This window comes from Brassica rapa, chromosome A03 (assembly GCF_000309985.2).
Source record: "Brassica rapa cultivar Chiifu-401-42 chromosome A03, CAAS_Brap_v3.01, whole genome shotgun sequence".
Taxonomy (NCBI): domain Eukaryota; kingdom Viridiplantae; phylum Streptophyta; class Magnoliopsida; order Brassicales; family Brassicaceae; genus Brassica; species Brassica rapa.
Window position 1 is genome coordinate 33,159,396 of NC_024797.2, and position 18,146 is coordinate 33,177,541.

General features: G+C 32.7%; 1 protein-coding gene across 5 annotated transcripts; it reads right to left on the bottom strand.

Annotated features, from left to right (window-relative positions):
• Positions 1 to 236: 236 nt before the first annotated feature.
• LOC103862634 (UDP-D-xylose:L-fucose alpha-1,3-D-xylosyltransferase 3-like) lies at positions 237 to 16,092 on the bottom strand. Of its 5 annotated transcripts, none has more exons than XM_033286102.1 (7): positions 13,638 to 16,092; positions 13,272 to 13,343; positions 10,855 to 13,145; positions 3,762 to 3,923; positions 3,471 to 3,689; positions 2,803 to 3,011; positions 237 to 2,714 (listed from the first exon to the last, which is right to left on the bottom strand). In XM_033286102.1, the coding sequence occupies exons 3-7, from the start codon at positions 11,308 to 11,310 to the stop codon at positions 2,606 to 2,608; spliced, it is 1,155 nt and encodes a 384-aa protein (XP_033141993.1). In that variant the 5' UTR covers positions 11,311 to 13,145; positions 13,272 to 13,343; positions 13,638 to 16,092; the 3' UTR covers positions 237 to 2,605. The 5 variants fall into 5 exon arrangements, with proteins under 5 accessions (XP_033141993.1, XP_033141992.1, XP_033141990.1 ...); XM_033286101.1 differs by having other exon boundaries at positions 10,855 to 13,136; positions 13,638 to 16,090; XM_033286099.1 differs by having other exon boundaries at positions 10,855 to 13,343; positions 13,638 to 16,091.
• Positions 16,093 to 18,146: the final 2,054 nt, after the last annotated feature.

Here is an 18,146-nt window from a genome sequence, read left to right on the forward strand (position 1 = left end):
CTTTGAAAGTAAATGACTTTGCCTCAATGGAATTATCTTTCACTTTGCCGTCATCGTCCAAAAGGATCTATGAGGAATGTCGTGACTCCGGAGTTTCTCCCCGGAGGTAAACCACCGTTTACCACAAAGGTAGTAGTGACCCTAACGAGTCATGACCTTGACCAGAGCACCGTCTCTGATTGGTTCTCAAGCTAGAGACGAGTCGAGGGAACAAATTCTAATGTTTTTTTTCTTAAAACACAGAATTTCACTTATTTGAGATGGTCCGATAGAAAGACAATATAGCAAAACAGTTTGTGGTTAGAACAAAACAAATATAATAACAAAACATTAAAACAGAAAAAAATTCCCGTAGGTACCATCAAAAGTCCATATAGAGCACCCAAAAGAGAAAGTGAATCTTATAAAGAGTGAGCAGAGAAGCATGAAAGGATGAAGATGTTATTGTATATCCTATATTAGATAATTACGGTAGATAATTATCTGTACCTATTGTTGTTATCCTATATCAATGGAATACACTTTGAAATCTATCTTACATGGTATCAGAGCACACGATCCATCTCTAAATTTTTTTTCTTCTTCTTTCGATACACATGGCAAACACAAACAATGCCTCAGCCATAATGGCTCTTGTTTTCAATCCTACTGATACGAAAACGTCGCTCATCTCGCTCAATATGAATGGATCACCAAACTTATCTCAACAAACTTCATAACCTGGAGGCTTCAAGTCAAAGCGTTACTTGAAGCACACGAACTCCATGTATTCGTAGACGATACGGATCAAACCCCTCCGGAGACAGTCACAGATGCAAACAGAGTTACAACACCAAATCCGGCGCTCACAGTATGGAAACAACAAGATCGTCTTCTCTATAGTTCCATCCTTGGAACTCTGACTCTCAACATTCAACCAGTTGTTCCTCGAGCAACAACAACTCGTGAAATATGGACTCTTCTTCACAATACCTATGGCAAGCCATCAAGAGCACACATCAAGCAACTCAAACAGAGCTTGAAAAGAAGCAGCAAAGGAACACAAACGATCAATGACTACATGCGTGGTATCTTAGTTAAAGCCGATCAGCTGGCTCTGTTGGGAGCTTTTCTTGAACATGAAGATCTCCTTGACTACATCATTGAAGGTCTCTCTGACGACTACAAAGCAATCATTGACATGGTGAATGGACGGGACATTCCCATAACCTTGGAAGAACTCCATGAAAAACTTCTCATCGGAGAAAACTCTCTTGCAACTACAGAAGAGACCACTAACTCCTCTGCTCAAATAACAGCAAATGCAACTCAGAGTCGTCCGTTTCAGCAAAACCAGAGACCTCAATACCGTGGAACAACACCAACCCGTGGAGGCCATCAAGGAAGAGGCCGTGGCTATCTTTGTAAATGCCAAATCTGTGGTGTTCAAGGACACAGCGCAAGACGCTGCCCACACTACTCCTCTGCATCTACCATGCAATACCGTCCAGGAGCACCACAAATGCAAACGTCGCAATGGCATGCTCCTCCACCTATGCCACCACCTCAGTGGAATCCTCAAGCTCACTACACTGCCGCAAGTCCTTCTGACATGTCTATGTTGCCTTGGCTTGGAGCCTCACATCACATTGCATCAGATCTCAGCAACATGTCTCTCCACACACCTTATGAAGGAGGCGACAACGTCATGATTGGGAATGGCACTGGACTCCCGATCACTCATACTGGTTCAACTAAACTTCCCTCTTCATCTAGATCCTTAGTTTTAAACAATGTGCTGTGTGTTCCTTCGATGAAGAAGAATCTCATTTCGGTAAACAAGCTATGTAAAACTAACAATGTCATGGTTCAAATGTGTCCCTTTGATTTTCAGGTGAAAGATCTCAGAACGGGGGAAACACTGCTCAACGGACAGGCCAGTAAAGGAGTCTATGAATGGCCGACTGAATCATCTTCTTCTTTCAATAATGTTTTGACTTTCTCTTGTTTTAAAACCTCCAAATTGGGTTGGCATTCTCGTGTAGGCCATCCGAATTCTCAAACACTTAATCAAATGCTTTTTTGTTTTCATTTACCAGTCTTTTATATGTTATCTCCACCCTGCAACTCTTGTTTCAGTAATAAAACACACAAGCTTCCATTTTCAAATACTACCTTATCATCTTCTCGTCCACTAGACATTCTTTTCTCTGATGTCTGGACTTCTCCCATTCACTCTGTTGATAGTTACAAAAAATGAAAACCAATCAAATAATAAATACACTAAAGCAGAAAATCAAAATATGCTTACATTCGTACCGGTACATACATATCTCTAACATGGAGATAAAGTTGGAAAGGTGGAATTTATTGGTTTTTGCTTTGAAATTTAGAAGTGTCATTTTGTTAAAGATAACTTGTCTTCTCCAAATGCTGAATTGTATAAAATAGACTGTTTTGATTGGTTTTCATTTTTTTTTATTGACTAATGTGTTAACCTGCAAAAGCTTGAAAATGCAAGAGTGTCATTATCTATAGATACTTGTGATATTGTGGTGTTGATTTATTGTAATAGCAAAAAAAAAAAACTGTATCTGAATACATCCCCTTGCAATAGTTTTAAGATCTAATATTTGTTGTATATGAGGATGTTGTGTTTTTGACCCCTTTTTCTGTTTGTTTTTTTCTCTCTTTCCTTCTGTTTCTTCTCTTCAGTATTCTGCTCTTGGACTGACCTGAGTAGCAAAAATCGTTATTTCATGTTAGCCTCAGGATAACAACGAAAAGATAGAGGAAAAATGTTTTGGTGCAATCGTTTTTTACTCTAATTTTCCCAGTGGAGACTCATGAGAAAAATCATCGACTAGCCATAAACCAAAATCTTGGAAGCGTTTCAACTTTTGGTTGTAGCCGACAATATAATTATTGTGAACTATCACATGTTTCCCATTCGTCTCATTAACCCATTTCTTGTTCTTAAAGTACAATCCTCCTGACGGGAAAGCTGATTGTGGAAGCAAGTAGACATCTACCTGGAGAATATAAAATCACAAAAGAGCTGACAATGGACAAGTAGTGAAAAACTAACTGAGATCGAAACAAACAAAGTCATCGAACATTCATGAGTTGATAAAATTAGAAATCTCGAAGTACCAAAAAATAGTATAAATTTTATGTGTGATTCTAATATGTTCCATCAGGATGATGGATTTCATGGGAAATCTTGAACTGAATCACATCTAAAATCAACAATACATCTTACTTAGAAAATCTGATTTGACTTAACAAACTAATTATGATAATATTTTAAATTCATGGACATCTAACTTAATATCAATTGTGAATTTGTTCACTTATCACACTTTGGCTTTCTTCTAACTTCCAATAGTCATAACACATTCTTTTAAGATTCAAAGCTTTAATATCATTAATTGGGTAAACGAATCTTGGCAAATAAGTAAATGTGGAACATAGAGAAAGCAATTGTATACCTGATGAGTTGTTTTGTGAAGTGCCCGATTAAAAGCAGGTTGATCATGTGGTTTCTTTGCTTCGGTGTTAGACCAAGGCTGAGTTCGAATTTCTTCAACCCATTTCTTCAATAGAAGCTTTGCACCACTAGTGCAACGCAGGAAAATCATGCAGCTACATACATAAGTCACTCCGTTCCGGCTCGTTGGTAAACCATGAGAGTGATTTAAAGGCTTAATCTGGCAGCACCAAAATCAACCAATACTAAGGATAAATAAATACTCTAACATGCAAAAGCTGCAATTGCGTACCGCTGTCATGTCATCCATGAAGTATACGTCGTGGCCTCCCTGTAAATACTTAAATGGATCTTGTAGCCAGACCATATCAACATCATTGTACATAACATTGTAACCTAGCTCCAAAATGTCCAAGAGATGTTGTGGTCTTCGAGAAGTAAGGTTGTAGAAACCCTAATCAGAGATAATGAAATTTGTTAGAAGGTGGAATGATTCACATACACGTTATTTCTGTAGATTATCAATGGGTAGAGCTGGTCTTGGTATAAGCCCATCAAACATGTTATTCGGACAAATAAATTTAAACTAGGATACTATCCGCGTTAAAACGCGAGATATGTTTTTCAAATTTTTATGAAAATAAATTATTTTAATTCAACATGGGTTATGTTCTTCTTACAAAATCGAAAAATTAATTATTTAAGTGTATAAAACTAGTAAAGCATCTTTACTAATTTTGACTTTAAATTTTATTTGATTTGAATATAAATTCACGATTCTATTTTCTATTATTAGTTTCAAAGATTTTTCTCTGACAGTTATATACTATTTATATGAATAAATATTTTAAATTGTATTTCTGGACCTATTTTTAAATGTGTGAGATATATTAACTGTTTTGAAGAATTCGTTAAAAAGTTCTAACAATTTTTTTAAAAAAATTGGAATAAATTTAATATTTTAAGAACATTTAATACTCATATGATGGTTTCTAACTAAAAAATATATTTACAGTTTATAAATTACACTAAAGTGTAGATTTTTATATTTCTAATTTAAATGATGAAAAATTTATATGTAATCTTGTTGATATAAGTTTATAAAGTATTTTTATAAAAAATTACTTTCATAGTTTAAAAAATTTGGGATAAAATATATTAGAGTAATTTTATTTAACAATATAAATTTTTTAATTTGAATATTTTATATAACAATACATAACAAAAGATAATTATGAATTGCAGTTTTCATTTTAGATTATAAGATATACATATTGTTACATAACTATAAATATATATTACAAAAAAAAAACATATTTGAATTAAATATATATTTCTAAAGTATGATTCTTGGTATAGAGATATTATCATTTTATTAACATAGAGAATTTAGAATATTTAAATATATATTATTACACATACATTTGATATGGATATAAGAAATCTGACTTTTTTTGTGGGGAAATTACATGTTTACCATTTTTATGCTACCACTTTTCATTTTTACCATCACTAAAGGGACATTTTCAAAAATATATTTTTTATTAAATGGCAAAAGACTCTTATGCCTTTATTCTTTATATACATAATAAATAAAATTTTAAATAAATAAAAATCTGAATAAAAAAATAATTTAAACCTTTTTTCGAATTATGCTATTTCGAAATTCAAACCTGAAATCCTAAAACTCAACTCTAAACCTTAAACCATCAATCCTAAACCCTATTTTTTGAAATACGAACCCTAAACCCTAAACCATCAATCCTAAACCCTATTTGTTTTTGAAATACGAACCCTAAACCCAGAAACATCAACTCTAAACCCTAAACCCCAAAACATCAACTCTAAACCCTAAACCCTAAACCTTCAACACTAAGACATGAAACATCAACTCTAAACCCTAAACTTCAACTCTAAACTCTAAATCATCAACACTAAACCTTAAACTATCAACACCAAATCCTAAACCTTATAAACTAAACACTAAGCCCTAAACCCTAAAAAATTAACCCTAAAACATCAACTCTAAACCCTAAACCCTAAATGTTAAACTCTAAACCCTAAAACCCTAGAGTTGATGTCTTAGGGTTTAGATCTGAAGGTTTAAGGTTTTAGGGTTTAGGGTTTAGAGTTGATTTTTTAGGGTTTGAGTTGATGGTTTAGAATTTTAGGGTTTAGGGTTTGGATTTCAGAAAAATATAGGGTTTAGGGTTTAAGGTTTAGAGTTGATGTTTTAGGGTTTAGATTTGAAAGTTTAGGGTTTAGGGTTTAGAGTTGATGTTTTTAGGTTTAGATTTGAAAGTTTAGGGTTTAGGGTTTAGAGTTAATGTTTCCTGATTTAGGGTTTAGAGTTGATGTTTCCTTGTTTAGGGTTTAGAATTGATGATTTAGGGTTTATAGTTGATGTTTTAAGTTTAGATTTGGGGTTTAGGGTTTAGACTTGATGTTTTAGGGTTTATATTTGTAGGTTTTGGGTTTAGGGTTTAGAGTTGATGTCTTGGGGTTTAGGGTTTAGAGTTGATGTTTGATGGTTTATGGTTTATAGTTGATGATTTTGGGTTTAGAGTTGATGTTTTAAGTTTAGATTAGTTAACCATATGTTTTTTTGTCAAAGTTAATCAAAATGTTATAAATGTCTTTTACCCTTTATTAAAGATGAAGGTAAAAATAATTAGTGTAAACATTAAAAGTGGTACTTTGAAAATTGTATTTTTGGTAATTTTCCTTTTTTGTTATAAATATTGATAATTATATAAGATATTTATATAAGTAGATTTCAAATCTTAATATATACTAGTTCTTGAACTTCATATCTGTGCGGGTTCAATTCTTAGGATCTTAAAGAAAAACAAAATGATATCAGATCAAGATATTAATTTTCAGAAGTCTTCAATCCATTTTGGATATAAGATTGAGGAATGTATTCGACAAGATTTGAGGAATATTCTGGGTATTCAGAATGTAGGTGGAATGAGGACATATTTGAGATTACCACAAAGCTTTGGAAAATCCAAAATACAAGTCTTTAGCATTGTACATGATCGCTTGAACAATAGGGTCAATGGATTGGATTTTTAAATTTTTCACTAAAGGAGGAAATGAGGTGATTATAAAATTGGTGGTTACGTCCCTACCAAATCATGTGATGTCTTGTTACAGAATACTAAAGGCAATAGCGAAAAAATTGACTAATGCAGTATCACCAGTTTTGGTGAAGTCCGGGGAAAAGTACATAAGGTATGCACTGGAAGTCATGGGATAAATGATATGTAAATAAGGATGATGGAGGATTAGGATTCAAAGACCTTGCTGATTTAAATAAATCAATGCTTGGAAAACAACTGTGGCGTCTAATAGAGAAACCAAATACTTTATTTGCTAGAGTATTCAAAGGACGGTACTATAGAAATGCATCACTGCTGGAACTGATCCGTTCATACTTTCCGTCATATGGCTGGAGGAGTATTGTATCTGCTAGATCTCTGGTTAACAAATGACTAATCAAAAGGGTGGGAACATGTTAATCTATCTCTGTATGGAATGACCCTTGGCTCACAACCACTCGCTCGAGACCAGCAAACAAAAATCTACAACACCATTACCCGGACCTCACTGTGGATTCTCTGATTATTCTGGAATCCCGAACTTGGAATTTACAGGCAATTAGGGCTTTGGTGGATCCCCATGATGTTAAAATTATTGAAAGTATCCCACTGAGCAAACATAAATTGGTGGACAGGAATGGATGATATTTTACCAACAATGGGAAATACACGGTCAAATCGGGATATCAAGTAAAATGAGTCTATCCAGACAAGGAAAAGCCACAGGATTTTCATGGGCCAACTGTGGATATTTTAAGAGTGTTCTGTTGGAAGGTGTGATGCCCTCCAAAGATAAAGCATTTTCTTTGCAAATTGTTACGGGGTGTATAGCTGTCAAGAAAAATCTGAAAGCAAGAGGGATATATGTTGTGGTCGATGTGGAGTCCATAAATCATGTATGTTGTGAATGTCCTCCAGCATGTCAAGTATGGGTGCTTTCAAAGATACCATCAAATCCCGATATTTTTCCTACTAGGTCTCTTTTCGCAAATATGGATCATCTTTTTTAGAGTGTTATCCCGAAAATGGAAGACCATCAATTTGCATGGATTTTATGGTACATCTGTAAAGGAAGGAATAATAAAGTCTTTAGTAATGTGGAAGTTGATCCAAGAGAAACACTATAGATAGCGGAAACAGAATCAACACTTTGGACAGAGTCACAAGTGATAAACACTCAGCGGAGAGCTCCTCAAACACAGGATATGACCATACCTGTAATTCCAGAACGATGGTCATTCACGGATGGATCCTGGAAAGATAACGATATTTTTTTCAGGTCAAGGATGGTACATCACCCTAGTGGTTTTGATGGACTGTTAGGAGCAAGGAATGTAAGTGCAAGTCTTTCACCTTTACACACGGAAGTGGAAGCACTAATTTGGGCAATGGAATGTATGAGGAACTTACGGCAGTTTCGGGTTACGTTTGCGACGGATTGTTATCAATTGGTGAAGATGGTTTTGGAACCAAAAGAATGAACAACTTTTGACAGCTACCTGGAGGATATTAAGATCTTGAGAGCAAGCTTTCTCAACTCAGAAATCGTTCATGTACTTCGGACGAAGAATTTAAGGGCAGCTAATCTAGCACGCAGTGGTAGGAGACAACCGTCTTTTGTCGTTCACATGGATGCAAAATTACCGGGATGGTTCACATAGTCAGTATGAGTCTGTTTGTGTTGATGTCAAAAAAAAAGATATAATCTTTTTATTTTTTTATATAACTATTATTATCTTATTTTAATTGAGAAAATCTAGGATGATTCGAAAACAATCAAATATTAGGTTAAAACTTAAAAAAATTTGATTGGCTATATACTTATATTTTTGAACTTATATTATTAAAAAATTCAATTTTAGTTGGACTGTTATAACTAATTTGATAGTCCAAAAACTTGTCGATAAAATAGGACTATATTTAAATAGAGTAGATATAGAAAAAATGATTTCTACCTACAAGAACAATAAACCACTACATAGTCATACATCTGAAAAAAGTATTGTATTGAATCTAATGAATCTCAATCCGTGAAATAATATGTATTATGTTGTTAATACAATAAATAAAATTTTGATATCGGAAATGTGTCAGATCTGAAATTTGACATCACTCAATAATTTTTTTGTTTGAGAAACGGATCATAACACATATTCAAATGATCATAAAAAATGGACACACATATATTAAGCATTCAAAAAATTCAATGTTATACACCAAAAACATGAAATAACATATTAAAATATGTTAAGCATCTTATGAGATATTGCTGGCTTATAAGTCCAACACACTTTAATAGCTATCGGAATTATATTAATGTTGTTAGCATCATAACACCCAATAGTTCATTGATCTTTTAATGTGATTCATATACTTCGTATAGTTTTTAATAAATCATTTTTGTCCAGATCTTTGGTCATATGGTGCAATATTTGTTAGTGTAGTAGCAATCGTTTTTCTTAAATATAAAAAAAAGCCTTTGGTTTCTAAATATGGTTTCCGAGTTTGAAAAGGCCAAGTTGCGGTTTATATATTATTTTAAAATATAATATTCAAAAGTAAAAAATAATACTACCAAAATAGAATACATCATGATAAGTCATGGTAAAAAAAACTTCTTTTAACTTTCAAATTGTTTCTTGCATAAGTTTTTTCCCCAGCTTCCTCTGTTTTATTTCTTTCATACAATTGATCATCTGGAGCATTGCAATTTTTTTTTTTTTTTGATTAATAATTACATTTCAACAAAAATTAAAAACGTTCTAGAGAAAAAAAATAAAAAGCTATATGAGGTATTACACTATTTTAGAAAAGGTATATAGATGATTGAATATTTTATAAAAGGTGTTGAATGGATTGTTGATTGTGTCAATTTATAAGATTAGGATTCAGAAATTCATCATAAAAGTTTGATGGATAAGTTTGCACGTCATATTAATTAAAATTATATATCAACATGTATTTTGTTTTAATATTACCTAATATATATTATTATTTCAAGAAATATATCTTGGATCTTCTTCAGTAAAAGATTTAAGATGGCCAAATATTTTCTAATCTCTTCTAACCAGAGAAGTTTCTAAGTAAATCAATCATTTTGGTGTGTATATAATAGTTAGCCTTGCATATTCGGTTTTCAATTCGGTTCTGATTCGGTTCTTTGGGTTTAGAGGTTTAAGATGCGTTCAGCTATTTAGAAAAAATCATTTTGGTTCAGTTATTTGGTTTTCGGTTTGGTTTGGGTAACAAAATTAGAAACCGACTAATATTCTAGGTAAATTTGGAACTTGATTTTGGCTTATAGGTTAATTCGAGTTTAAAAAAATTAAAAAATAGGTTTTTGGGATTAAATATCAGATTTTGTTGGGTTTCCGAATAAATTTTTGTATATTTTTTTAATTATATTGGATAAAAGTATTCTGGGGATTCTTTTTTGTTTGCATTTCGGTTTGTAAATAATATTTTTAAATTATTTGAGTGTTTTAAAAGTATAAGTACCTGATATTTATATGTATATAAGCTATATTATAAAAATATGGGTACCCAAACAATTTTCCGTTCGATTTCGATTCCATTTTGTTTGTTTTTCTTTTGGTTCTGGTTATGGGTAATGTCATTGAGGTTAAAGTTGTAACTGCAAGGGAATCAGTACCGCATGGTAAAAAAGAGAGCTGATAATAAATAAGTAGCTACTAGCGCGGAGTTGTTGGATTATATTATAATACAAAGTTTTATTATATCGAAAAACATAATTTTTAACAGCTATATAATCTACAAATTAGTTTATTTGAGATTTTATATGTACACTTTTACGTAAGTTTCTTTTCGACATGAGAATTATATCCAGATCAAAAAAACAAAACGAACCGACCCAAAATTATAGGTTTAGTTCAGGTCCGGAGAAGATAACCTATTGGGTGATGACAAAAAAAAAAAAGATAACCTATTGGGTTTTTTTTTGACCCGCATGTCTTTGTTTGAGTCCGGGTCCTACCCTAGATCCGATCATAAATATGTGTTTATTAGGTATATTTGGATATTCCGAATATGTTTCCGGTATTGTGGATATTGTTTTTAAGTTTTTGGTTTACGATTAGAGTTTTGATTTCAGGTAAATTTTTTAAATTAAAAAAAAAATTTGGTATAATATCTTAAACAAAGGGTATGCAAATATCATTAAGAAATTCAATCAAAAAGGGGATGAAAACCATTTAACAAATTTATGATCCTGAGTTCAAGCTCTAGACATTGCATACGAAAAGGTGAAACATCTCGGCGTACCTGGGAACCAAAATGATGTGCGGCTTTTGGATCCAATGCCGGAGGAATGAGAACGGCATGACCTGGCCACTTCTCGTTGACTTTGTACAGAAGAGCGTAATCTTCAGCGATCACTAGAACTTTTTCATGATGCTTCTGTCTAGAAATGCTAATCAACCAGTTATTAAGAAAAGGCAAGAAAGGATAACTAACTGCACAAACGATCACTGTCCCGTTCTTGGCCACAAACTTGGCTGCTTGGGCAAGAGAATAATAGCGCCAGTCAGAGACCACAAAAGAAGGAGAAGGAGGAGAAGAAGAAGAGGTTCTGTTCTGAAACATGAATAACGGAGACTCTGATAATGGTAAGTATACGCCGAGGAATACCAAGAGAGCTAGAAGGAGGAGGAAAAGACCGTTGCGGTTTAGAAATGAAATGGGACGGTTTGAGATTGGGCGTTGTTGCTGCTGCGCCATTGTTGTAACCGGAGATGAAACAAAACTGGTGAGAAAATTTTCAGAAGTTGGGATCGGTTTTGAAAATTGGAAAATATAAGAAACAAAAAAGTCAGCAACAACGTGTAGAGATACTCAATCTCCATTCTTATTAATTTATTAATTTAAGAACGTACACCAAAATCAGTGATAACCTACAGTATTATACATGTGTTATTTTATAAGCAATATACATTATTATGTGGGTTTGATGTTTAGTGTTGCGTGCATTTATATGTGTAGATAAAACATTACAATAAGGCGAAAATGGAGTGGGGATTGGCAGAAAATTCTTCCTACTTCAGAGTTCAACAATCCAAGAAATGAATACATTAACCACGAGCGTGTGTTCCAATGGTTTGCATGAACAGAAGATGACTCATCACGATAAACAAATAAAAAAAAAAACAAATCCAGTTAGTTTTTGGTACGTCTGTGTTACGTGCTTAATTCATTACGAATTAAATATTTTAGTGAAAAAGTTTGCTTGTCTGTATCTCTGTTTTCTTCTTGTTATCTTGAGATTAAAATTAATTTTCAGTTTACTGCATCTAAGTAATTGTAATTTATGTGTACCGTTTCTTGATAACCAGAGAAAACAAATTATTGAAAGATTAAAATAAAACTTGAGATTAACTAAATGGTAATCTCACAAAACGGGACAACAGAAAATTATTTATTTGAACGGTAAACAATGAGAACATTAGTACTGTTCGTTTGGTGGACGCAGTTTTCGGCGTCAGCGTCAATGAAAATAGTTGTTGTTCGTTTCGTAGACGCCGACGCCGACGCAGATTATTGTTTGTTTAGAAGACGTAGGAAGTTGAAGCTGACGCCGACGCAGGAAACATATTTTTGGGTTGTTCGTTTGATAGACGCTACGGCCATTTTTATTTTTTCATATTTTATTTTAAAAAATTTGTAAAATTGTATTTTAAATAAAAAATATAATTTAAATATATTTACATCCATTAAAATATTATGTTTACTTGGTATATAAATTTTTGGTCAAATATACGAATATAAAAATATTTTTTTATCATAAATTATAATATTTTATGATAACATTAGTCAGTAAATTTACAGAGTCAAGATGAGTCTGTAAATTTCTTGCTGTCAAAAAAAAAAAAATCATAAATTATAAGCTAAGTTAAAATAAAAATAATACTTCAAAATATTTATCATTAAACAAAAGTTAAATAATACATCAAATCTTAAATAATAAAACAAATATTTTAATATCAAGTAGAAATGATAATCTAAGTTATAAGCAAAGAAAAACTAAGTTATTAACTAAAACATTTTAAATAAATTAAACAGAAATAATATATCAAAGTTATAAGTGGATATTCTCCTCATATATATACAAATCAGTCATCAATATTATCTAATGATGCTTTCCATAACAGAATTTTGACTGCAACTCTTTTCTTTTTATTTGACTGTAACTTTGGTGAACAGATTTCATTAGATGTGCCAGTTTGAGATTATGTTTACATGTTTATGGGTACAAAAATTTATCGACTGAAAAATACATCAGTTACACAATGTTTGGCTGTCTTCTTCAAAATCAAAAGACAAACAAATGAAAAAGAAAAGACACAAAAGAAGATATACACACTTCTACAAGATGGTTAGAAAACTGTAGGCATGCTTTTTCTCCAACCATACGGTTTCTGAGATGTCAACAAGGAATGATGCATGAAGGCCAGACCAAACATCTGCACTTTCCACAACCTGAGTCATGTCCAAAGCTCGTTCACAAGTTGTAAACGCCTGCGTTTGGTGTTAACAGCGATGCCAAACTTCTGAAAAACCTTACAAGTACATCAGAAACAAGAGCAATAGATGTACACAAATCAAACAGATACATGAGTACTATTGATCAGAGAAAGCAGTTCCCTACAATACTATTCTAGCAACAACAAGACTACAATATGTACCTTCAACAACAAAGTATGTCTCATTTATAGCTCTTTTCCACTTAACTCAGTAGCAAGTGGCAACCTCTTCAGCTAGAACAGAACAAAACAAAAGCTTAGAACCTTCAACTTCAGATTATATACGAGGAATACCAAGTATTCTGGATTCAGAACTTCAAGTAACATTAATATTCAGTCCCCATAAACTTCAAAAACAGTAGCAAGACACTGATAACAGAATCAAAATCAACACAAATCAACACATAAAATGAACAAAGACATTTGCTTAATCTAGAGAATCAGCTTAATTGTACACAAAAACAACACAAATCCTATCAGTCTATTACAAAAAGTATTCAAGACACAAAAGATTACAACAGAACAAACCCATTCTCTTGGATCCCCATCAGATCCAAAACCCATTCTCAAAAACTCATGAAACACAAAAACAGCTTCTTCTTGTCTCAACAATACTTGAAACCCAAATCGGAGGAGATGAGAGAGCTCGTGGTCTGCGTCAGAGAAGAGAGGGCTCGAGTCGGAGAAGGGAGGGTTCGAGTCGGAGATGAGAAATCTCGAGGTCTGCGTCGGAGATGGAGAGGAGAGAGCTCGAGCCGGAGAAGATGGAGATGATAGAGTCGATGCGTGAAACGAGATGAGATGGAGCTGCGTCTTCCCATGAGATGGAGCTGCGTATGCGTCAAATTAGGTTTAGGTCATTTTTTAAATATTGAAATATTGTAAGGGCACAAGGGTAAATTAGTTTATAAACGCAGAGTTTAAGTCTTGGCCGCTGATTTTATTGGCGTTCAAATTTTATCGACGCCGGACAAAACGTTTAGACGCAGCGTCCAGACGCAGCTATCCGCGTCAATCAAACGAACTAGCTTTATGAAAAAGATTGACGTAGACGCAGCCGCAGGAAGCTGCGTCAACCAAACGAACAGCACTATTTACTAAAATATTGAATTCGTAATGAATTAAGCACATACCATAGTTCCGTATATATCTTTGTTTCTGCCACGAACTGGTCCCAAAGATTTTCGTAAGTAAGTATATTCACAATCCCGCAGAAGTTTGATTGGCTTTCTTGCCGAGTTCATCATATATTTACGGTTTCATCGTTTTCTCTCTATGGTCATCTTTTATCAATAAATGTCTTTAAAGTAATTCACAACTGAATTTGTGCGTTGATCTCGTACGTACCGAGTTCAGATGAAACATATCCCATCAGGGAGATTATATTTAATGAGCTAGACATGGGTTAAAGAGACAAAAGGAAAATATGCCATAATCCACGATAACTACATTATTGACTGCAACGAAAAGATGAAAGGTTTCTGCAATTTTGGCAAAAACAAAGATATATACGCGACTATGATTTGACTATAAATAAATACAAATGGTTTCACTTTCTTTACAACTTAAGATAGCATACGTTCTTTCAACAAAACGAGTGAAAACAGTCTTATAATTTTTGATTTATAGAATGGATGGATCTACACATTGATTCGATCCAAATTGTTTCAGAAGAGTTTATGAAAAGTTGTAAGGAATTTATTACATTTGCTTGTAATCAAAATTCTTTTAAAAGAGGTAAACATTGTTATGTCCGTGTGCACGATGTCAAAACCGAAAGCAACATGATGCAAGAAAGAACGGTATATATCACCATTTTTTTCAAGGCATATTCAAGAATAGTTATTATGTATGTCACGGAGAAGTTTCGACAAGGTTTGAGAATCAATCATAGACAGGGGTAAAATTTCTGGAGAATAATAAACGATATGTAAATTTACTGAAGAAAGACCATATGCAGAAGAAAAAGCATATCAAGAGAACACAAATACGCATATGGTAGAGGACATTGTAACGCCACACATGATGGAGGACATATGTTTGGTAGATGGATCATGAGCTTCCCACCTCTAAGTTCAGTGGATGCGGATGAGTTTTGAAAGACATCTCTCCACAAATCTAATTAACGGAGAAACAAAATATAAGACGACATGAGACAATTTTGCATTCAGAATTAGAAAGCATTGATTTGGGCAATGAAAAATATGTTATGTCATTCAATTTGCCAGAATTTTGGAATAGACTGCAACGTACATGCTGTGATTAAAGAACCTCATGCATTGCCAAACTTCTCAATAGAGCTAGAAGAAATAAAGACTCTTCAAAGGTGATTCCAAGAATTCAAGATATCTTATAGCATCATTATTCAGGGTTTCTTAGGGCAGAGTTTTTAGGAGAATATAATAAACTGTTTCTTAATTTTTAATTTAAGAAACAGTTTATTATATTCCCGTAAGAACCCCGCCCTAAGAAATCCTGGATAATGATGCTCTTACATTCCTTGATGACAAAATGCAATTTCAGATTCTCTAGTTAGAACTGTAAGATCTTTCCATAAGAAACTTTATTTTGTTGGATGTTCTATTCTAGTTTGATTGCCTATACACCTCAAGTTTAACTAATACAATAGCCGTCTCATGTCAAAAAAAGAAACAATGTCGGACCCGTTATTTCAAGAGAAATTGCCAAAAATACCATTTTCAAGTTATCACTTTTCATGTTTATAGTAACCACTTTTATCATCATCTTTAATGAAGACTAAAAGACATTTAAAACATTTTGATTAACTTTGACAAAAAACAACATAAGGTTAAATAATCTAAACTTAAAACATCAACTCTAAACTTAAATCATCAACTCTAAACCCTAAACCATGAAACGTCAACCCTAAACCCTGAAACATCAACTCAAAACCCTAAACCCTAAACATTCAAATCTAAACCCTAAAACATCAACACTAAACCCTAAACCCTAAATCTAAACTTAAAACATAAACTCTAAATCATCAACTCTAAACCCTAAACCATAAAACATCAACTCTAAACCCTAATCCCTGAAACATCAACTCTAAACCCTAAACCTTCAAATCAAAACCCTAAAACATCAACTCTAAAACCTAAACGTAAACTCTAAACCCTATATTTTTCTGAAATCCGAACCCTAAACCCTAAAAACCTAAACTTTCAAATCTAAACCCTAAAACATCAACTCTAAACCCTAAACGTAAACCCTAAACCTTAAACGTAAACCCTAAAACGTAAAACCATAAACCTTCAAATCTAAACTCTAAAACATCAACTCTATGGTTTTAGGGTTTAGAACTTAGGGTTTAAAGTTGATGTTTTAGGGTTTAGGGTTAATTGTTTAGGGCTTAGGGTTTCGAGTTTACTTTTTAGGGTTTAGTGTTGAAGTTTAGAGTTTAGAGTTGATGTTTTAGGGTTTCGAGTTGAAGGTTTAAGTTTCGATTTGATGCTTTAGGGTTTATGGTTAATTTTTTAGGGTTTAGGGTTTAGAGTTAACTTTTTACGGTGTGGGGTTTAGTGTTGATAGTTTAGGGTTTGGTGTTAGATGGTTTAGGGTTTAGAGTTGGAAGTTTAGGGTTTAGGGTTTAGAGTTGATGTTTTAGGTTTATAGTTGAAGGTTTAGGGTGTAGGATTTATAGTTGATGTTTCAGGGTTTAGGGTTTAGAGATGATGTTTCAGGGTTTAAGGGTTCGTATTTCAAAAAAAAAAATAGGATTTAGGATTGATGGTTTAGGGTTTGTATTTCAAAAAATAATATAGGGTTTAGGATTGATGGATTAGGGTTTAAAGTTGTGTTTTAGAGTTTAGGGCTTGAATTTCGAAATAGCATAAAAAAAAAAAAAAAATTTAGATTTTTTATGTATTTATATATTTATTTTATATATATATAAAGAATAAGAGCATAAGAGTCTTTTGCCACTTAATGAAAAATGTATTTCTGAAAATGTTCACTTAGTGGTGGTAAATATAAAAAGTGATAGTATGAATGTGGTAAACAAAACATTTTCCTTTATTTCAATTATCTATTGAAGAGAAAAAATAACTTTTGCAATGATTGAAAAGTTATAAAATTTCCTAATAGGTACTCTTCAAAATTTAGTAGTCGTTTTTAGTGTTTTTACTTTTTAGTGTATTATATGTAGTAGTAGGTAATAAGTTAATGTATTTTGTGTTTTTTTTCTAGTAATGTGTTGTTGTGTGTATTGTACTTATTAGTAGTGAATTGAACATATAATGTAAAAGCATATTGAATTTCAATAATTTTGCATTTAGGCATTTGTCAATTTTAAGATTAATGGTTTCAACGTCAAAATTGTATCTTTTTTTTCATATTATTGAACATTATAACTTTTAAGATGTTTTTTTTTCTTTCCATATTTTGACCTTAAGCCGTCACTATCTCTATTTTTTTGTTTATCTTTCTAATGTGTGGTGCTTCTCACCACTACCGGAAAAAGACTCACCTCCTGCTCTTGTTCTTAAATATGATTTTCTGATGATGTGATTATGTGGTCACTATATTTGCGAAGATCATTATTTGATGTTTTATTATGTTATGTAATAGTAGGTAATATGTTAATATATTATGTGTTTATCTTTTTAATAATGTGTTGTTGTATGTATAATACTGTTTGTTAGTGGTGAAGTGAGTTTCTGATGTAAAACATATTGAATTTCAATAACTTTGTCTTTAGGCATTTGTTGATTCTAAGATTAACGGCGTCAAAAATGTATTTTAACTTTTCACATTCCTCTTTTTAGATGTTTTTTTCACTCTTTCCCATCTTTTGACTTTGAGCCATCACCATCTATGTATTTCGTTTACCTCTCTGGTGTGAAGTGCTTCTCACCATCACTGGGAAAAAACTCACCTTTGTGCTTTTGTTTTTTCCTCACCTTCTTTTATGTGAGATTATCTTGTATTTGTTATAGATCAAACATATTAGTTCCATATTGTGCGGTTGTTTCTTACAGCGTTGTATGTTATTACGGTCAATATTTGTCCTTTTTTTCC

Excerpts from the sequence above, each read along its gene's own strand:
- LOC103862634 (XM_033286102.1), bottom strand. The coding sequence starts at position 11,310 with ATGGCGCAGCAGCAACAACGCCCAATCTCAAACCGTCCCATTTCATTT. Across the intron at positions 3,924-10,854 it reads CACATCATTTTGGTTCCCAG|GGTTTCTACAACCTTACTTC; the intron begins GTACGCCGAGAT and ends ATCTCTGATTAG. Across the intron at positions 2,715-2,802 it reads TCTCCACTGGGAAAATTAGA|GTCAGTCCAAGAGCAGAATA; the intron begins GTAAAAAACGAT and ends TTTGCTACTCAG.